Below are 22,638 nucleotides of genomic sequence, written 5' to 3'. Positions count from 1 at the left end.
TCAATAAAATTGTTGGTGCAACATCAAACATAGTAATAAAAGTTTCTTTATAATTCTTAAGCAAAATCCTGAAGCTTTGAATTTTAGGGCCTGTTACTTTAAATAAGTAGATGTAAGTGGATTTATTGGTTTGTCCTTCTGCAGCGTGCAGGAATCAGGAGAATGAGAGCAGATTTGAAGGTAGGTTATTTATAACCGAGCTACTGGCCAAAAGCTACGTTGTTATCCATTATCATCCCATGACATGAAAAACATCAAAGATGGATATAACACAGGTATTCCTTGTAACAAAGAAATATACAAATGACTTTATACACAGATTAAAGTGGTGCATATACACTGCGAGGTGCTTTCTGCAATTAGGCAGAATTGGATGGTAGTCTGTAACACTTCAAGAACAGGAAGTGAGTGAAGGCAGAGGCAAGGATTAAAGGGTGGAAGCTGAAAATGGAAGAATGTTGCACCAAATTCAGGAAGGAATTGAGAAAGGTTCTGGGTAGTAATGAAGAGTTACAAAATGACTGGGAAGGTACAGGCATAGTGCTGAGAGAAACTGCCAAGAATCTGTTTGATGTATCCTCTGGACAAAGGAAAGAGGACAAGGAGACTTAGTGGTGTAATGAGGAAGTACAGTAAAGTATTCAAAGGAAGGGGTTGGGAAAGAAAAAGTGGGAGATGAAGGAAGAAGACAGTAGTACAGGGAGGCTGGACATACGGCATAGAGAGGTGGCAAAGGAAAAGGCTTACAGTGAATTGTATGTGAAGCTGGACAGTAAGAGAAGAGAAATGCACTACAGATGGAATAAGTTGATGAGCCATGCCAAGATGCCATGGCAAAGAGTCGGGGTGAGGTGATGATCAATGCTGAGAAAGAGCTCTACAGATGTGATGTTTGCTTTGAGAGTGCTGATGGAGAACTACAGAGGTCAGAGGGAGTTATACGGGGTCTTTATGGATCTAGAGAAAGCATGATAGGGTTCCAAGAGAGGGACTGTGGTAACTATGAGGAAGTCAGCAGTGGCAGCAAAGTATGTGAGGCTGGTGCAGGACGTGTATGAGAATGTGATGAGGTGTGTGGTTGGACAGGTGGGATTTTATCAGGGATTGGCTCCGAGCACCTTTTTTGTTTTTTTAAATTCGCAGAGGCTGACAGATGAGGTCAGGTAGGAGGCTCTGGGAAGTCTCTCCTGGAAGACAGTCTGAAAAGGTGGAGGTCTGCACTGAAGAGAAGAGGAATGAAAGTCAGCAGAAGCAGGACAGAACACATTTGAAGGGGTAGTTGAACATGCGAGGAGTAGAAATAGTGAAGGTAGATGAGTTTCAACAATCAAACTAAAGCAATGCATAGGTGCACAAAGGAGGTGAAGAAGAGAGTGCAGCAGGGTAGAGTGGGTGGAGATGAGTGCCAGGGGTAATTTGTGACAGGATTGCAGCAACAGTGAAAAGGAAGATTTACAAGATGCCAGTGAGATCTGCTGTGATGTATGGTTTGGAGATGATGGCACCGACAAAAACATAGAAGGAGCAGAAGACGGTCAGATTTTTACTGGGAGAAACAAGAGGAAAATGTCAATATAAATCACTTGTCAGTTTTATCTGAAAATGACATGTTGCCTCCCAGGAAGTGTGTCATGTTTACCAGTGAATCAAATTATGTGCAAATTTAAATCAGTTTTTTGGGTTTTACAAAGAAACCCAATGACAGAGTACATGGTAGTCTATATCTTACAATAAACACATGATTTAAGAACACAAATCTTTCATCATGATGAAATCTTTCATTCCAAAAACCTAACCTGAGCAGAAGTCTGCACTTTAACAAACGTAATTAATTGGGGATTTGCTTTGCGGATATTAAAAAACCTGCATGTATAACCTTTAAATTCACCAAAGAATGACTCAATTATATTTGAAATATCAGCTGTAATTGCTCCAGTGCGTTCCATCAACCACCACTAGCGCATCTCATATTGAGACTATTACTCTCTGTCAACTCAGACTTGCTCTGGAACAAAGAAATGAGACAAGTTTATACAAAACACAGAGGGAGTGGGGGGGGGGGGGGGGGGGGGGTTCAGTACTTCATGTGCCATCCAAACTTAATATGCTTCAGTTCTTTTTGTTTATTGCCATTAAACCATTTTACAGTCACAACCTCTCTTGGCAAGAGTGACACTCACTTTTATATGGAAAAATGGGTTTATGAGCTCCAAAAAAAGAACAATTTGCATTTTGGAAAACAAAAAATATGGATCAGAGACTTAAAACATACACAGCTTTAAATCAAAGTGCTTATGACAAATAAAATACAAACACTTCATTGTATTACTAATAAAGAAAGCATATCTCCAGTTATAATCTGAGGTAAACCAGGGTGGAGCTGCTGTTTTCATGTACTTTTGAAGTTTAAGCAAATCTTTCAAAAAGAAGAAAAAAACCCAAACAGAATCCAGGGAAAGTGCTGAAATAGTGAAGGAGAGGGGATGTCATCTTGAATAAGTCTCTGCAGACCAACACGATGAGAATTGTATTATTTAATGTTGTGGAGGATCGATCTAAGGTTCAGGCAGAGGAAAGCGTGCGTGTTTTTGGTTTTGTGATGCAGCTCTTCTATTTGGAGATGCAGGGAGGAAAGTTCAAACAGATGATGGTTCTTCCTGGAAAAAGTTAAAAAAGAAAATGAAAAACAAAGTGTTTGTCTCTACCTGCTGTGAACAAAGTCCATTACTGTGCTGTTTCAAATTTCACATTATGTCTCTAGCCTCCAATGTTGCATATCAAAAATACAAATAAGTGCTCCATGGCACAACATAAGAAGTTTTGGGACATTGTTTAGGTTGTTTGATTAGACTGCTAATATGCTAAATGCTAGCAAGCATACCCCTTAAAATCTAGTAATGTGCAAAGGTCTTGCGCCCACCCCTCATTTCTTTATATCTTTTAAGGAAAATGGGAGCTGAAAGCGATTTAATAAAACCTGTAAATGTACATGAAAACAGTAATAATACAGTAACAAATGTATTATTCGACACAGCCTGAGCTTTTATAGCCAAGCTTTCTTGTAATTTCTTTCAGTAGTCTTCGGTAATAGTTCTCCAACCTTGAATGCGCTTTTTGAAGCACAATCAAAGCTCTTCTTTGGATGTTGGCTGCATTTTGTTCCATTCTTTGTCAAAATGATCCCACACCACTTCAATAATGTTGCAGTCTGGGCTCTGAAGAGGCCAGTGCATAACTGACAGTGTTTGATTGTGTCACTTTCTATTGGCGTGTACTTTTAGTGCACTGGCAGTGTATTTGGAATCACAAGCTAAAATGCAACCCCAAACCATGACAAAGCCGTTATACCTTCCTACCAACCTACTTCATACAGAGTCATGATGATTTGAACCAAACATTTCGAATTTTGAAATGAGAAATTTTATGAAACACTGACAATACACAAAATAAATGTTGCAAAACATGTTCACTTCCACTAAATCTTCTATTCAAATGCTGATTAGCTGTTAAATATTTCTATCCATGAAGTCAAACGCAAACACATGAATCCAAGCAGGCAGGTAGTTTTTAGCCACGCCCAGAGAAATGCTTCCATGTTTAATATGGACATCACTGTGTCTACCTGATGTTGGAGAGCTTCTGCAGAAGGATGGAGAACTTCTCCAAAGATGGGAGGTCCAGATGAGGGTTTTTAAGGAGCAAGAAGGATGTTTGGAAAAACTCTTCACAGCTACATGCATCCAGAAAGGAATTTAAGTAGCCTATGAGCACAACAACAAAAGCAAAGAGAACAGGATATTATCAAGGCAATCAATTCTGATGATCTGCAACACATTTTATTCAATGTCAAAACTTCTAAAGAGATGGGAATTATCAGCTTAATTTTGCCAGCAAGAAAACTACACGAACACACCAACAAACCATGAATAACACAGAAAAACAGGAACACATATGCTGGTCAGAGTGTCTCTTAGAACATTGTATTTCCATATTGTCACTTTTAACTTTGACCTCAAACCTCAAACATACACAAACTCACACAGGGAGATGAAACAAAGGACAACAACACCAGCGCACACAGATGGGAGCTGTAGATCTCTTAAATTAATAACAGCAAACGTTGACCTTAAAATGAAGACGATTTCGAGTAAACAAACATTTGTTTCTGCTAAAAGTCACATTCCTGCTCCTTGAAAAAGTAGTTGTGTGTTAAAACACACATGCAGCGAGGGAATACAATCTGAGCAACAGAGGGACTTTTTTGGCTGGTGAAGCAGCGCCACTGGCATCAAATCACAGCGGAAGATGGATGGGGAAGAATAGCACCAGGCTTAGATAAGAAAGGATCAGACAGATAGAAAGATAATATGACAAAGATAAGAAGGGAAACATGGATTGGTCAGTCTTTTACCAACAATATCTTGCCCTCAAAATCACTATGGATAACTATGGTAAAATGAATACTACTGGTATTCATTGAAATGAATACTACTGGTATTCATTTTACAGCTTATAGGTACATTTGACACATTTCAAATTTAAGCATTTTTAAACTGCCTTTAACTCCAGACTTTTAATGTAAGCTTAAACATGGCCCACACAGACAAACATAATCCACCAGTGAAGCAGAAGGTACAAGGCTCCAACTAATTATATGTTTCAATAAGACAATTATTTTTAATATAGCCAAATCAAATGTAGAATAAACAGTGTTATCACCAAAACTCCCCAAGGTCCTGTTATTTAAAGCTATGCTGGGTTAATAGTTGAAAAGATTGAGTTACTGGTAGGGAATGTGACTACCTCTGTACTAGAAGAGGCGATTTGACCACAGATGTTTGGTACATTTGTGTATAAATGGACCTTTTTACATTTTTTTATTGCTAACCTTAAGGTGTAAACCTTTCCCCCTCTTCCTCAGCCCTTTTCCATCTCCCCTCATTACTGCTTGTAAAACAGAATAATTAGCAAGTCTCGCAAGGCTTACAATCCCCTTGAAACACACAAATATCTGCACACACATACAAACACACAGACCTCAGTCCCCAGTCGCCTCTGGCATATGGTCCTGCTGTTTATTAGTATGCAGCAGTTTAAATGATACGGCTCATAACCCTGCTGAACTCACCCTTCCATGAAAACACACTGCAGCTGGTATCTTAACCTTGTCCACCTCCATCTACTCTTTTGTCTTCCAATAAGTAAGACAAAAAGTGGTAGGGGTCCAAGGTTTTATGACCACGATTTCCAGATCTATTGCCTGACCACTAGTTATGATTGATCTAAGTTCAGAAAAAAAAAAAAAAAAAAACCCGTAATTTTTCACATGTGGTTTTTATGTGGGGAATATATGGAGTGATACACCAGGAGGGCTGTTTTGACTCAAAGAAAATTGTGATATTCAAAGCAGTCTATAAATCAGGGCTAGCAAAGTAATCACAGCAGCTTTGTCAATCAAAACCAGTTTTTAGGCAATATGAATTATACAGTTTTAAAATTGGCTCATAAGCTGGATAAAACTTGAACCATCCATTTAAAAAGTTGTTTTCAAAGAAGTCAGCAGAATCTAAATAAAAGAGAATGCAATATGTTTTAAAAAATGAACTCTACATTTTATTGGAAATAGTGAAAATATAAATGTGCTTATTTTAAATTGAATTAAAATAACCTTTTTAGAAAAGTCAGGAGAGGGACTTCTTTACCAATGTGTTACATCACTTCTTTTTTTTTGCTTAAAGCCTTTGGGAACAGAAAAGACCAACCACTACCATCTCAAAACATGTTTTATACACAAGCTTCCTGTGTTGTTTCCTCCAACTGTAATGAATGAATTGTACACTTTTAGAAAACTCATCCTATAATAGTAATAGGAAAAAGCACTTTCTATATGAAAAACAGTTGTGGTCAGAGGTTTACATACACTCATCTTGGACATGAATTTCATGGTAATTTGAGTCTTTCAACCCCTACTAGCATTTCGTTAATTGTCCATCAGGACCCCCGACCACTCTTTTTGGACATTTAATTGGGTCATTTTACTGGGACAGACTCTGCTTTAAAGCATAATCCATAAATTTTCAACACGGTTGACATTGGAGCTTTCCAGCAGCTGAAAATGTGCATGCTTTATCCATTCCAAAACCAATTTTGATGTGTGTTTGCGATCATTGTCATGTTGGAATACTGAGACGTCCAGTTTTAAATGTGTAGCTGCTGAGTTCAGAAGAAGTTGAAGAATTCGGATGTAGCCCTTAATTTTCATGATTTCATCCACTTCCTAAAATGTACCAGTACCACTGACCACACAACAGCCACAGAGCATGATACCACCACCACCATGCTTGACAGCTGGTACAGTGCTTTTTGAAAGCCAGACATTTACTGAGGTCTTTAGTGCCTTCTTTGTTGGCCGACACACTCTCAAGTCCAATGTAAAACCAACTTTACTGTGGACAGGGGCACTGGTGTTCCAACAGTTTCCAATTCCTTCCAAGCTTGAGCCTTGGTTGTTCCTGAGCCTCATCTAAGGGTAAAAATATAGGTGTTCTCTCCAAGACCTTGGCAAATTGGTGACACATCTAAACAACTCATATGCAATTGTTTAGAAATGGCTTCAAGTGCCCTTCCCAACTTGTGTAAATCTATTGGTCAATCAATTGGTAAAGCTGGTAAAGAGAAACTACCAGTTATAGTCCATCATGATCACTATTGAGATGTTAAAAGGCCTTAAAAGATTGAGCCAGTATATATACACTTTTGACTCTGTGTGGATTAGAGAGAAAAAAAAAAAGACTTGTATTATTGCTTTTTAAGCACTCAATCTTTGTTAAATAATTAACTGTTTACCATTATTATGGGATGTCCATACAGGAAGTCATTCTTTCACTGGGCATTGGTTTGTAGCTAATTATTGGTCCTGGACATTCCAAGGTCCAGTTGCCTAGGTAACTCTCTAATGTCTTTACCACCCTGTAACATTTCAATCAACAGTAGCCCTCACTATGATTAGTAGTTACTTTAAAGTTTCACCTTGAAGTTCAGAAAAGTTTCACTCAGAACATGCTCACTTTGTGTTTGTCTGTGGTTATTTTGCTTGTCATTGCTTGGAGTTGGTGAATGCCAGTGACGGTCTATGGTTTCATGTTGCTGCCCCTTGCTTCCTTTGTGAATGTTCTTTTAAAATATAATTGCTGATACCTTTAAAGAAACTAGTCTGGATTAAGAAAAACAAAAACACCCCAAACAAATCAAGGACCACCTCAAACAGCATTAAACTGTCAGATAACAGAGCATCAATAGATTTTAATATCTTCTAACATTGTGCAAATACCAAGTATCTTAGATTTAAAAATGTTTTCAATCGTGAAATTGTTTTTGTTATCACTGTAGTGTAAGGTACAATCATTTAAATAAATAGACTACAGTTATTCACATTAACAGATAGTATTCATGTATCAAATTCCCACTTTTTAATTATTTCCTAGGGTGAGGGATACCAATGACTGAATGGTAAATGGACTGGTTCTCATACAGCGCTTTTTAACTCAACTCAAAGTGCTCTATATAATCTTGCCTCATTCATCCATTCATACAAGCACTTTATTTCTAAGCTTTTTCTACCCGAGTGCTTTCTATCTAACATTCACACATATTCATACTCTGATGGATGCATCAGAGAGCAACTTGGGGTTACTACCATGCCCAAAAACATTTGGCATGCAAAACGTCTTGCTACTCAATGCAAATGCAAAACTACTACTACTGCTACTCAGCAGGCACATGTATCAACATTCATGAACTGATCAGCATTGACCCTTTTGCGTTAAATGTACCAGAAGGACGCTGCAGAAGTTGCAGAAACTGTGAGTCACCACCAGAGGCGGAGCCAGACATTTGAAACACCCGGGGCTTAGCCCTAAAGGGTAGTATGCATGTGGGATTTTTTTTTTGGGGGGGGGGTTAGAAATGACTGAAAGATTAATAGGCTCTGTTTTGAGTTTTGTTCAAAAAAGAATGACTTCATATAGGGAAAAATATATATCACATATGCAGGACACCTTAAACTAGTTTTTTAATTAAGCAGCAAGGCAGAACAAAGTCGGGGCTGTATCAAGACACGAGGACTAAACCCCAATTCAACCAGACCCAGAACTGATCCGGAATTAAAACAGGACTACAACAGTTCAAAATCAGGACTACTTAGGACTTAACCAAGACAGAACCAGAATCAGAACTAGATGATAGTAGCACTAAAAATCATCATAGACCTGCACTACACTTATTTTTTTACCTAATTCTACCTAAGTACACTATTTAGATTGAGAAAAGTTTATATAATTATTTAGCCTTGTTGTGCAAACAAGCCTGCATAACTTAATAAATGTAGAATTTGAAAAATAGCAAACCTAAAAAGAAACACTAGGTACGAGATACATGAGTACCTATGATACGGTGATACTTTTGGTAAACAACCATTTGACTAACATGTGTGTCTCACCTGCTCTTGTTCCATCTCTGTTCTGTCCTCATTCTCCATCTCCCTCTCTGTTCCTCTCTCTCCCTCTCTGTTCCTCTCTCTCCCTCTCTGTTCCTCTCTCTCCCTCTCTGTTCCTCTCTCTCCCTCTTTGTGCTGACAATCATCAAATATACAGTTGAAACCAGATATTTACTCTTCAAATCAAAACACAAACACTTTTTTAATTGTAACATCAAATTAGACTAAATGTTTATTTTTTTAGATTGATAAATATAAAAAACATATTTGTTAACTTTAAGAGTAAAGAGAGAAACTATCTGTATTTCTTAATTGTAAATGGCACCAAATTGTATTCAAAATTGAGCCACACTTATGGAGCTCCACAATTCTTTTCCTGGTGTTTTGGTTGACATCTCTTGATTTTTCCCATGTCAAAGAAACAGGCTCTGTGTTTTGCCTTATATGCATCCACAGCTGTGCCACCAATTTACTCACATGGACTCTAACCTATCAGAAGCTTCTTCAGCTCAGAATGGAATCGTCTGGAGTTTTCTTATTAATTAACAATAAACTTAGTGTATATGTACTCCTAAATTTGATGAAAGTGATAAAAAAAATAGACCGCTCTGTCTCTCTTTATTCTGACATTTAACTAATTCAAAAGATATTTCAATATTTATTTAACCAAAACAAAACAAGTTTACTCTAAATTGATGTTGTACAGTAAAAACATGTTCTTGTGTTTTCCATAAAGTGTATGTAAATATCTGGTTTCAACTGTGAATATACTGCTGTGTATTGAAGTTCCTCTTGTTTTGCATAGGAATATACTGAACAACATACAAAGCATAATATATAAAATACTACCAGAGTTTTTTCTTTGAAAGAAGCCCCTTATGTCCATTCTTGTATATCAGTGCATTACTGAAACCGATTTATTTAGCCGTGGAGGGAAACAACTGAAAATATGAAATAAACACACACGTAAGCTAAGACTAAAGAAACAGCATTGTTGTTGTTCGGCTTTTCATTTCGCCGTTTGTTGATTCACTTGAAGAGCAAGTAACGTAATATGGGTCAAGTGATCAGTTTGATATCAATCTTTCGTGATACACCGTCATATTTACATTTGTACAGTACGAATGATTTGCTTTGGTACCTGGTCGAACTTCAGTTCTCCTCTGTCTGCCTGGCTCCGTTTCTCTAACAGCGCACTCGTAGGCAGCAGCTGCCCCGCGCCGCTTAGTGTCTGAGCTCGGATCATACCAATATTAGGGGGGGTTTGCGCACAGTCGTAAATTCCCACAGTGTGCACTATGTGCTTCGAATATTGTGTGTAGTTTTTTGCTTTATACAGTTGTCAGCCAGGCATCTAACTATGAAAAAATTACACTCCAAAAGATCCCGGGCTTCTGAAAAAACAACCCGGGCTTAAGCCCAGTAAGCCACCCCCCCGCTCCGCCACTGGTCTAAAAAATAGGAAAAAAAATTACAATGGAAGCCAAAGCCTTTTACTGTAAGCCTGTCTTTGCTCGGAGCTGCATTGGAAAAGAAACAAAAAACAAAACAAAAAAAAAAAAACATGCAATAACCATTCATCTAAAAGTGTTTACCACAAAACAAGCCTACTTACAGGACTCCTCACTGAGTTTCATCAGAATGTCTATAGGCATGTTGAGCCCTGTGCGACTCCCCTGAAGCACTGAAAGCAGCCTCTGCACTCCTCCATAGTGGATGAACAGCCCTCGACTCTCCTCATTCATCAGTTCTCTATAGAGACTTTCAAGTGCCTGGGACAGCACATCAGCTGCAAATGACAAGAGTAAAGTAGAAACAGTCAAAAACACTCCAGGTGTCTAGATGAAAATGACACATTTCTTTCAGTTGAAATTATAGTCTTAAAATATGTAAAAATAATATGTTGTTTTGGGGTTGTTGTTTTTTTACATTTAAAGTAGCTGTTTTTGTTATTTTAATCATTTTTTTCCCCAATAATTTTAAAAATAATAATAACAATTATATTTAATGGTATTACTAACGATTTTTAATATATTTACATACATACATGTTTTTTTCAAATACATGTTTATCATGTTAAAAAGGGTAACAGTGGAAGATCTCATCGAATTTTGTTTGAAGGTTTCCACGTGTTCATTTCAAGCTCGGAGACCTCTCGGTAGCCTAGCCCCCACCATTTTCATTGTTTTCTGTTCTTGCTGAGAATTTTACATACATAAAAACAGCTTGTACAAACTGTAAAGTTAATTAAAAGAAAACAAAACAACATGCAAATGTTTATAAGTCTTGGGATATTGTATTGAGCCTCATACTGAGAGGTCCAGTGAACAGCTACAAAATGCAAGTTCATTTCTTGTCAGTCAGTTGTTCAATTTCTTTTGAACATCTAAACATGAAAGACTGTGTGTAAGAATGGTTGCATTTCCCAGACAGTTAATGCAAAATTTACTGAATCCATTGAATTAAAGCTGAACATCTGCACTTCAATCACATCTTTGCTGTTATAAAATCCATTGTTGTACAAAAACATAAAAATTCTGTATTTGTTCAAATACTTATGGTTCTAACTGTATGATTACTTATTTGAGGTTAGATTACTCACTGAGGCAGAGACCTTTCTTAGTGTATCCCTTTGCATTAGATGCATTACACATGGAAAGTACTCATTCACCAGCTGTTTCCCATCTTCTCCCACTTAACTCACAACTCTCCACTGTACTTTGGATGTAATGGCTACAGTCCTCTGACAAAGTTATTTTCAGATTTCCAAAAGCTTCATATTTTACCTGACATATGATAAAGGCCAAGCTTTGTTAGTTTAAGTGCCTGAGTTTGGTATATATAAAAGTGAGCAATTAGCAAAGGAGAAGAAATATCTCTTTATTACAGTCAATTTGGCTCCTCAACAATCCACAAGGAGAAAAAAAAAAAACTAAACCTGGTAGGTAGATTGACAGAAAACAGTCTGCACTGATGTGCTGAGGGAGCCCTCGAGCAGATGGAAGGTCATTTTAGAAAAGAGTTTCATAAAATATGTCAGGATTTGTCAGGTTTGTGGGCTGAACTCAGAGAGCCAACCAAGATTTAAAGTGTGGAAGGGCAAAGAGCTCCTTACCTCTTTAAAATATTTGCACGTAACGGGAGAGGGCCAAGGACCTAAAGCAATGCTAGCAGCTCTGTGATCTGAGGATTTTCCTTATCAAACCCAGCCGAGAGTTTAGATCCAAAACAATCCCTATCACTCACTGTCAATATATAAACTGTGGATGGAAGAATAACATGTTAGTGTAACATGATGCCAATATCCTAACGTTTAGCAAGAAATGTTTACCATTCTACTGTCTTAGTTAAGCTTTGTTTAGGAACAAACAGAAATCGTGTAAACCCATCCAGCAGTTTAATATTTAAGTCTGCACTCAGACACCAAACCCTGACCCAGGTTCAACTATATAGAGCCAGGCATATCTTCTAATTATCTCAGAAAAGACAGTAGTTACTTATATTTTTTTCTCTTTCTTATTTTACTGGTTGCGAAAATTGTCACACTTATTTCTCTGAGCTCTGATGGGATGAGACGCTAACAGTGTCTGCACTCGGAACTGAGCTGTTAGTGATGCATATGTAGTAGAAGTATAACTTGACAGAAAAAAAGCTTTTAAACCTCATTTAGGACCAAAAATGTCAAAATTTTATGTATTTTTTTGTATCATTCATTTCCTTGGAAAATTAAATGTGACCACTGATTCTATATATGCAGATTTTATATCCTAGTGACCAGTCAGTTAAAGTTACCGCTCTCCATTCATTTTTGTTTTAAAATAACTGTCCAGCATCGTTAATGACATAGCTGCTGAGTGCTGACACTTGCTTCTAAAAGGAAACTTCAGGGCTGGCTACCTCTGAATGGCAATGGATAACAACTGGTGTGCCTAACAATGCTTTAGACTGCAGTACTGCTTTACAATACAACACGATTTTTGCAATGGAACTCAACTCAAAGACAATATTATATGTTGTTAAGGTAATTGATGATAATAAATATCATGTCTTTGGTACTTCTAATCATGACAGTGAATGCAGTCTACCAAACATGTCCATTATTTAATCTCTGCATTTATTTCAAAGTATGGTCCCATGCTTTAAATCAGAGCATAGCATCAAGTCAGTTATACTTCCAGAATATTGATCTGGTCATTTAAGTAGCAGAGCGGGGTTGTTAATCAGTCTCACCTGCTTCGGTGTTAATGGCATTAACAGCAGATGCACTAGAGCAGGGTTGGGCAATTCGAGGCCCCGAGGGCCGGTGTCCTGCAGGTTTTAGATCTCACCTTGGGTCAACACACCTGAATCACATGATTAGTTCATTACCAGGCCTCTGGAGAACTTCAGGACATGTTGAGGAGCTAATTTAGCCATTTAAATCAGCTGTGTTGGTTCAAGGACACATCTAAAACCTGCAGGGACACCGGCCCTCGGGGCCTGGAATTGCCCACCCCTGCACTAGAGACACAATAATTGGGCAACCCGCAAAACAGTAATGGTTTTACAGGTGGAGGCCTCTGCCTTTTTTCCCCCAACCATCTTTTTAATGTATTTTCTCATTAGTTTTGCATTTGGCTAGGGTTAGTCTCACTATTGGTAGCATGATGAAGTTGCACAGATAGTACAACTCCTTCTAGGATGGCACATCAATATGTCCCTATTGCCAGAAGATTCACTGTTGCTTCCAGCACAGTCTCAAGAGCATGGAGGAGACTCCAGGAGAAAGGCAGTTACTCTAGGAGAGCTACACAGGGCTGTAAAAGATACTTAACTCATCCGCAAGAATGGTATCTGCTCCTCTGAGGAAGGAGGGACATGATGAGCACTGCCAGAGCCCTACAAAATTACCTCCAGCAGGCCACTGGTGTGAATATTTTTGACCAAACAATCAGAAACAGACTTCATGAGAGTAGCCTGAGGGCCCGACTTTCTGTATTGGGTCCTGTGCTCACTGCACATTGAGATCTGGTATGCTTTCAAAATGTTCTTTTAATTTTTGAGGAGTATATATATATATACACATGTTTTCATTAATACCTTGTGTGATGGTGCTGAAGATAATGAGGACAGAAAGGATCCGTGTGTGAGGACAAGGGCTTCGGTAAAGGGGCCAACTTCCAGCTGCGTCAGAGCATTTCATAGGGTGATCTGAATCTTCTGCAGGCTTTGACACTTCCTCTCCTACCCATTGCAGAGTAGCAGATGGTGCTACATGCTGGGCAAAATATACAGAAACACACAGTCAGATGCTCTGGCCATTGCGCAATATTAGCAACTGTGCCTGCAATCATTCACTTTTGTTATATAACTGTCAAAACAGAAATTACATGCCTACAATGATCTTCATCAAATGCTAGTGTATAAAATACAAGGTCAGCCTGACAGGGAGCCAGCAGGCTTCTTCTGCAACTTTTCCATAACTGATGGATCTAATAAATCAGCACAGTAAACTACAGCTACTATCCAAGATTTATGTATTTTGAAAGCTGAAGAGCTGGTGGTCTTTCCCTTTCCCCAAGGTCTCCACTGGTTCACCAAGAACCCTCATCTTAAAGTCATCTCTGTTTCTCCATCTATGTGTTTTGGCTCAAAGCCAGTTGGTATTCATCATATAAAGGGAACACGTTATTTAGCAATAAGGAAGCAAGTGGTTTAACGGGCCCAAGCTCCCTGTAGCAGGACTAGTGACAAGGACTTAAGGCTGGAAGATTGGACACGGTAGAAAGTAAGTGGATAAGGACAGTTGGTGTAGGCTGAACCCAAGCTCATAGCTGGGACTGAGGCCAGATGACTGGCAGCTGGTAAGGACTTCATACGAGCATGAAAATTGCAGTCCAAGTCTGCAAATGGGATTGGGCCACGGTTTAATAATGTCTCACATTCAGATAGCAATTGCTGATGTACAATGTTTGTTATCTAGGACTCTTGAGGGGCTTGTGGCCAGATAAGGAGAAGGACACACACACCCTTATCAGAGCCACAAAAACGGCGACAACCTGCTCAAATGTCTAGACTCTGTCTGACACACATACAGGCAGGGGACTTCAGAAAACCAAGCATCTCATGTAAACACAAGATGAAACTCGACAGGACTACCAAACAAGAAAGCCTTCCTTAGTGTGAAGGGAGATGTAGCGATAAAGTGGATATCCCCCGCTTGAAGTCAATATGTACCTCTGATGTGTGGGGAGGGAAAAACTGTGTCAACTTTAGAGCCAGCTTCATGTTTTGAAATGGGGTCCAGCAGCTTTCTGCTAGCAGAATAATACTCAGCTTTATAAAGGCTGATGAAATATGAATGAGCCAGGCCACAGAATTACCTGCATCTTGTTATAGATTGTAATCTCACCCTGCTGTGTTCTTACTTTCTAAAAGCAAAGCTTATCTAGTAACAGGAATAACACTGCTGCTGAAAAGTGTCCAGAAGCAATGTTTTAGGAATAAAGCGGCTGTTACTTAGATTAATGTTCTTTCAGGCAGCTATGCAGGAGATTTAGTTGTTAAACAGTGGCAGATCATATAAACAAGATGCAGCCCATTTTGTCTTTCTTGCAGAAAAACAAACCATCCCCCCTGAAGGTCACTGTCTTGGCATCGTTTTTTCAGCACTGGCTTGTTTGCTCACAGTGAACACACGCTTAAAATTTTCATGAAAAAGAATAGTGACTGTGTTAGACTTTGTTTATAATGATCTCAGCCACAGCTTAAATAGTCATAGCGTAACATTTCTTTCAACAACCCAACAAGAACATTTCCTAATAAATATCATGCATGGCCAAAGGTTTAATTATTTTTTTTTTTAGCTGAATTCCGGTAAAAATGTCATGCTCCACATGTCCATAATATAATACAGTAAGTTCCTTGGTGCATCTAAAAATTACCTGCTCTAAAAACACAGCTTGCTCACAGAAATAATATTATCTTTACCTGCCTGCTGTTGTCCAAGTGTCTCAAAGCAGAGTAAATGAGGCGAAGCAGGTTGAGGAGGAGCTTAGATTCTGACAAAGGAGTGTGATGAAGCTGGTCTGCTAATAACGGCAGCACCTAAGAAACCCAAGATAAGTTATGTCTAATCAAACTCTGTCCGTGTCTCATCATCTCCTGCTTTTTTGTTGTTGTGACACCAACTGTGTGTGTTGGAATAGAGCCGGGATGAAATGCAAAGATCAGAGCAAAGCTGCATTGAGCACACCACCTTGAGGCATCTTTCGCTGAGCAGAACCTCTGAACACCGGCCTACACCTTCCACTTTGTTTTCTGTTACATCAAGCACCCACTCCAGCAGAAAGGCTATGAGCTTCAGTGGAGAGGGAATTACGCCGCCCTGAAGGAAGAAGGGTGAAAAATAAGTTGCAGTTGCTGTGTTTATTAGACCTCTCCCAGCTCAAATATAATGCAAAGAAAAAGTGTTAAAAAAGAAAATAAAGCAATAAAAGTTTGACAAAACCAGCTTTCTCAGCAGGGATATAACTGTATCCAACTCCGTATATCTATCTTCATCAATAGCAGTGATGATAACTTAACATAATCACAAACTATGATTTATCATGTCAGTTGGAAGTATGCGTGTGGTTTGTGGAGAAGGGCTGTTGTACCATTTCCTTTCCGGGTATGTGTAAAGAGCAGTGTTAGTGTTTGTCTAACCACACTAAACCACGTGCAGCGTTTTTCACTAAACACATTAACGATAGATTTAGTAACATGGCTGTAATTAGAGGAAATCTGTAAATCCTGCTGATTGGTAGTACATTTAACTGTTAAACAAACAACCCCCCCGGTCCCACTCCCACACACAGAGACGCACGCACACACACAGAGACGCACTCTGAGTAGATGAAGTACCTTGTTGTTGGGTTTTCCAGAAGCTGTTGCTTTCTCCTTGTTGCATGGTTTAAAACACTCGGTACTCTTAATACTCCCTTTGTTGCAGCTTCTTGTTGCTAAATTGCGCTCATATTTCCTCTTAAAATAATTTAAAAAAAAAAAAGCCAAAAAAAGTAAATGTCAATATCTGTTTTGTCTATTTACTAAAGATAACAGATATCAGAATGGCCTCCTTTATTCAACTCTCATTATTTAGATGCTGAAAACTGATTGTGAGACTAAACGTCACAACTTGAAGGCTTTTCATATAAAACATGAAGGAACGGCCTTTTCTGCACTGATATATTTGTTGTTACCTGAAGATTTTCAAGCCGAGCCTGCACCCTCTTGGATTGGCTCTCCAGCCTCTTATTTCGTTCACTGATCTCATTCAACTGTTGATTTGAAAAAAAGGACAATGACTATCAGTGCGCTGTTGCAATATAAATTCCCCAAAAGCACTTAGATCAACAAAACAAGTGTAGACAAAGCAATCCTAATACACTGTCGTATTAGTGAACTTCCAGATATCTTATGTTGTAGCGCCCTCCTCTGGATCAACAAGCTACTGGCTTGGTAAGAAAACTTACTTCATTTTTGGGAAGATTTGAATGGTAATTTTGAAGATGCCATCATCTTCATTTTGAATATGACATTCAAAAGTTGGAAATAATCATGCTTATGAAATGTTCAGACCTAGATTAGAAATTTTACAAATGCAACCAATTCCAACCTGCTTCTTCATGTTATCATTGAGCTCCTTGATTGTCTCGAAATTGCTTTTAAGCCTCTTGTTTTCTTTGTTTCTCTCTCGAAGAAGGTCCTGCAGCCGGCTCAGTTCATGCTGGTGTTTCTGGTGAGATGCACACGTAACTGAACATTCACACAAAATGAAGATAGCAGTGACACCTTATGGAATAATCCATGACCTGTAAGTGCATGGATGGTTATGTAGAAGGTGGAACGAAAGGGAACTATGTGTGGTGAAGAACACGTTCCTTCTTTTTAATGTAATATGATATTTTATTCGTGTCAAACCTCCTCTATAGCCACAATGCGACTGTGGACCATCTCTTTCATCCCAGCCAGCTTCAGCAAAGCCTCTTCTTGCCGTTTTAGCCTCCTTTCTCTCTCATGCAGTTCTCTCTCCCGCTGCTGCTGATTTTGTCGCTCTGCCTGTGAACACACAAATGCATGCTGAGTCTATAGCTTCAGCACAATAAAAACCAAAATACCTAACATGCCATGTTTGTAAGGTTTCTTCATTTTAATTGATTGAGCAATTCTGGACATAGAGCTTTATTTATTCTATTATGGGAGGAAGAAATACTAATGTGCAAACCTTTAGCTGTTTGTGTATGGCCATCATTTCATGGTAAATCTTGACTAGTGCAAAGGAAGATGAGTCACATGAGTTGGGAAACTGGAAATCCCACTGCAGCTCTCTGTCACTCTCAGTTTCCTGGGACCCAGAGCTACCATCCAGATAGGAAGGCAAGGTCACATCTGGACAAGAGTATCAAGTTATCAAAAGAAAACTTTAAATGAACTTAGGATATCATTTCAGCTTCTGAGTGAAGCAGAAAACATTTCCCTTGGCAACAAAGTGGACTACTAGCTGTGAAACACACATACCTGTTTCTGTAAACAGCACCTGAGACTCCTGAAGTGGGACTACTGTGGAGTCTGCACTCAGGTCCTTATTACTGCCATGCAAACTAAAACTGTGCCAAATCAAATCAAACCAAACACAACCACATACAGGTTTTGCTCAAAGAAGTCATCATAAACTTGCAAACACTTCCATGGTGTTACTGATCACTTACTGCTCAGGATGATTGGCGACTGCTTTGAACAGTTCATGCAAAGCTCTGTTGTAGCATTTCAACTCTTTGGACCCACCAGTCAAAACAAGTCTTTGTGCAAAGTCTAAAAAAAAAAATTAGTAAAAATAATAATTATAGTCATTCAATAATTTCTTTAATTTGTGTAGCACTGTCCGTACATGTGATGTGGCAAGTGCAATATGTGGTCTAACTTTAGAAATGTGTCCAAAATGGAAAAACTAGCCCTCAGTGAGATTTTATATCAGCAATTGGCAATTTGTTTTCTCAAGGGCCCACATGAGAAACCGGGATTGTTGTAGGCGGCCGCACTAACGAGCTGAACTCAATTCTGCTAAATATGAATTTTAGCTCTTTATAAGCTTTCCCATGAATGCCTCCACAGCAGTGCCAGTTTCCCATGTGACCCTTGGGAAAATTAACCGCCCACTCCTGTTTTAGAGCTTCAGTAATTTGCTTAGACAAGTTGAATGTTTTTCAAAACACCAAATATTTAGCAATGGGACAATTGCGCTTGAAATTTCTTTTAAAGAAAGCTGGGCTACCAGCTGCAGTAGCTCTATATACTTTGTTTCACTTAAAAAACAAACAAACAAGAAAACAAAAACAACAATGTAATTTCCCCAAGACTCTCTGAACTTTTGCATTTTGTTATGTACAAAACATTGCAACCCACTGTGTCAACAGTAGCATTTGGGGCTTGCTTTTAAGCTTTTCACCATTTTTTAAAATAGAAAAAAAAGCTATAATTCAATAATATCCTGTTAACCAGTGAAGACAAATGTGGTGTGACGTGCAATATTTAGTAAACATATAATGCTTAAAGATCTGTTGGAACCCAAAAGGGCATGTGACACCCAGACTACACTTACCATCACTGGTTCCTGTGGTAGTTCCCTTTGGAGGTAGAACCTTAAAGACAGTGCAACATGTTTTAGAACATAGGTGCAAAAAGACAAAATGTCACATAACTATTTGTCAAATAACGTGGTGACTACTCTTACATGAAGCCTACATACACAGCTGGTAACCCACAAATACAGAGGCTCGGTGTTCAACTAGCTACACGTTAACCTAGTCTGTTTCTTATGAAGTTAGACACAGGGATGGGAGACCAGATATTAATGATTTAAACGCGTAGGTTAACTTTCATTTAACCAGTAGTAACTATGTAAACAAGCTTGGTAAACGTCGGTCGGAGAACAAACAGAAGAATGGACAGGCAACTTTTGCACAGGTTAGCGTTTCCAAGATACTGCACCACAAAACTTAACTGTGTACTTCAAATTGTCAAACCTGCTTCCTCCTCTCCAAATATTGCTGCCCAGGCTTTTCCACTGTGTTATTCAAGTCGGCATGCTTGAAATGTTGGTTCATAGCTACTATTACTGTGATTAGAAACCACGGAATCTTCCTCCTCTTCACTTTTATCCCACGAGTTTATGTAAAATAAAAAATAAAACCAACTTCCGGTTAAAACTTTCGAATTAAAACCTCTTCATATCGTGGATAAAGGTACTTTTTCTGAGCTCGTATTCTGTAAAGTCGTAACATATTCGACATTACTAGTGGCATGTTGGAAAACTTCATTAACCAACCGTGTTCGCTAACTTTAAAGCACCATCCAAAATTTGGCGGATGATTAATCACGTGATGCATTTTCTTCAACGCCACCAGCGCTGTTTAGTGGTAGACAATGGCGCCAGCTAGTGGCTTTTAAATGTAATCCATATGTGTGAACGAGAGGCAGACAGGTATAACAGTGTAGCTGCAAGGAGCAGAGGCAGTGAAGGTGGAGGATGAGTTTAAATACCTGGGGTCATCCAACCAGGTGAAGGAGAGAGTGCAGGCAGGGAGGAGTGGAGAGGACAAAAGGAAGACCTATGAGGAGTTGCATGGATGTAGTGCTGAGGACATGCAGAGGGTTGGTGTAACAGAGGGGCATGCTAGGAATAGGGTAAAATGGAGGCAAATAATCCTCTGTGGTGATCTCTAAAGGGACCAGTCGAGAGAAGAAGAATATTGCTCAAAGAAAAGAGTTATTGCTCCAAATAAAAAGAGAGAAGTACAGGACTATAAGTGACAGCAGGTGCGGAGGATGAATGTATGATCAGCATAGTGATATTGTCTAATTTCTCCAGCAGTGTGTAGTCATTTGATCCACCCTTTCTGTGTTCACTAGTTTTAGTGAACACAGTAACAGTAAAGCACAATTTTTTCAGTAGCTTTTTAAAAGAAAAATCAACAAAGCTTATCAAAAAAGTTGTTTTTATTCTGCAATTTTATGAATATAGTGTAATCGTGTATAAGTCAATCCTCTAAAGCCCTTCAAATCAAGTACATTTGACATAACTCCTCTCTTATTACTTGCCTTTAAATCGCAATATTTGGTTTAAAAAGCTACATTTTATACAGTGTACGTTTCATCTAGATTCAGTTTTGGATTGCCTGAGGTGAGATCTCTGCGACTGATGGATGAAATCTTACCGGCTTAGTTACGGTGTAGTTACACCAAACAGCCACTAAGTGTCAGTGCTTCATCAAAGACAATAGACACCATCAGTCTTTAAGCTTGTCAAATCAGTGCACAACGTCAGACTGAGCAACTCAAACATCCCACTTTCACTTACAGTTCACTTACAGTTTTTCACCGGCTATCACATCATAAATATCTGTCTTTTATATTATTACTATCAGTGATAGCTTTGTTGCATGCATTCCCTAAAATCCTGAAGGGAAAGCAGACACTGTGCAATACAAAACTTTACATTTCTAAACAAAAAAAAAAAAATTGCATAATGTTTTCTTTTCTTTTCTATCTGACTGTATGAGCTTTAAGAAATTAAAAAAAATCCATCATCAGCAAATATGATGACTGAATAACAAATATCAGTTGAATTCTGTGGGTTTTTAATTGCAATTTTGTAATAAAAGTGTGAGAATTAAAAAAAATGCATAATGCATCACTATGAAGTCAATAAAAGTGTAGAGGTTAAAAAATAAAGATAAAAGAAGAATCTTTATTGTGTATTTCCACAGATTAACCTTCCTGCAGCCCTTTAAGTACCCCTGTGACTCACAGTTTAGATTTTAGCCATTAGGCAGTGCCAAGTTTGCTTTAGACTTGAATAGTCTAAAATAGCCTTTAAGATTAATGTCCCCTCTCTCTGTTTGGCCAATTAGCAGCCTTCGCCATTAATACACATTCTCGTGATTCAGTCACTTTGTCCCTGCAGGCTTTTGCTTGATGCTGTGAGAAATTAGCCAGCACGCATAATAACACAGATCTTCATTAGAGCTTTTTCCTTTGTCCACTTTGTATGGAAATGACTCTTCCCGTTATATTAATTGATCATAGACATTCTTCATTCAGCGGTATTCTATCCATTTCGGCCAAAAAGAGACTGTATAAGGCAGTCAGTAGTGCATGTAAATTTGTGAGTAGTTTTTGTTTGTGAAAGTTAAAGACTGCATAGTTGGGAGAAAAGTACTCAGTACTATAGTAATGTCCACTTTTGATTCATTTACATTCACTAAACAGTTTTTTCCCCCCTATTTATGGATATTCTAACATGAACAGCTCTCATGGAAACAAGCAGTTTGTACACAAATTTTATGAAGAGCTGTCATGAAATTCTGGGGACCCACTCAAGATACGATAATTGGGTTTCATTTTCACTAAACAGTGGGGCACTCATATAAAGAACAATTCTGCTCTTTATTATAGCAGAGTGTATGAACTCTCCAAGCCCATGTTTTAGCATGCGGCTCTATTTATTATTGGGAGGGAATATTTTTCTCTTTAGTGGGTGAGTGTAATGAGTGTGTGTGTGAGGCAGTAACAGATATAGCGCAGACAGTAAGAAAAGATGTGGCCAACATAAACACATGTCACCCCATGGGACACAACTAGACAAAAGCAATCAGCTCTAATCATTGAATTACCAACATATTGCTGTGTTGTATTGCACAACCAATTATCTCCCGTCTCATGATACAAGGCAACGCACATAGACACCCAAGTACTCTCACACTCAATTAAAGTGGCGATGGCAGTGCTCTGCTGTGAAAATGATTGCTTTTCAATTGGCATGACTCGTTGAGTCCACAGAGCAGCATTATGTATGCTAATGCAAGCTGTAAAAATGGATTTGCAGTTCAGGGGGTGGACTCAGAGCAATTAGAGAGCCCCAGACAAGACACTGCTACCCAGGGCAAGCAAAGCAATTTTATGAGCTCTTCCATATTAAAAAATATATTTTTTTGAAACATTTATAGGGACACGCCTGTAAAAATGTGAAGGCCAGTAGATACCGTAGCAGTAGACTGATGCATAAAAGTAGCCTTTTCTTCAGTGGGAGAAGCATGACTTCTTCAGTCTCCTAGATAATTATC

At 38.6% G+C, this 22,638-nt stretch overlaps 1 protein-coding gene across 1 annotated transcript; it reads right to left on the bottom strand.

Annotated features, from left to right (window-relative positions):
* Nucleotides 1-2,081: 2,081 nt before the first annotated feature.
* On the bottom strand, nt 2,082-19,882 carry ccdc138 (coiled-coil domain containing 138). The gene is made up of 15 exons (XM_084908865.1): nt 19,540-19,882; nt 19,116-19,155; nt 18,226-18,328; nt 18,035-18,123; nt 17,742-17,905; nt 17,438-17,575; nt 17,133-17,252; nt 16,717-16,794; nt 16,379-16,498; nt 15,732-15,860; nt 15,464-15,580; nt 13,574-13,751; nt 10,110-10,283; nt 3,623-3,761; nt 2,082-2,657 (listed from the first exon to the last, which is right to left on the bottom strand). Exons 1-15 carry the CDS (start codon nt 19,618-19,620, stop codon nt 2,531-2,533), a joined length of 1,797 nt encoding a protein of 598 aa, XP_084764991.1. The 5' UTR covers nt 19,621-19,882; the 3' UTR covers nt 2,082-2,530.
* Nucleotides 19,883-22,638: the final 2,756 nt, after the last annotated feature.

Source organism: Perissodus microlepis, chromosome 16, assembly GCF_051167445.1.
Source record: "Perissodus microlepis isolate ML-2025 ecotype Zambia chromosome 16, ASM5116744v1, whole genome shotgun sequence".
NCBI lineage: Eukaryota > Metazoa > Chordata > Actinopteri > Cichliformes > Cichlidae > Perissodus > Perissodus microlepis.
Note: the sequence above shows the minus strand (reverse complement) of the source record. Positions and strands in the feature narration are given on the sequence as shown.

Coding starts and splice junctions, on each gene's coding strand:
- ccdc138 (XM_084908865.1), bottom strand. CDS start 19,620: ATGAACCAACATTTCAAGCATGCCGACTTGAATAACACAGTGGAAAAG. Junction 15,581..15,731: donor TCAGCGAAAGATGCCTCAAG/GTGGTGTGCTCA, acceptor TGGGTTTCTTAG/GTGCTGCCGTTATTAGCAGA. Junction 2,658..3,622: donor CAGAAGCTCTCCAACATCAG/GTAGACACAGTG, acceptor AACTTTTTCCAG/GAAGAACCATCATCTGTTTG.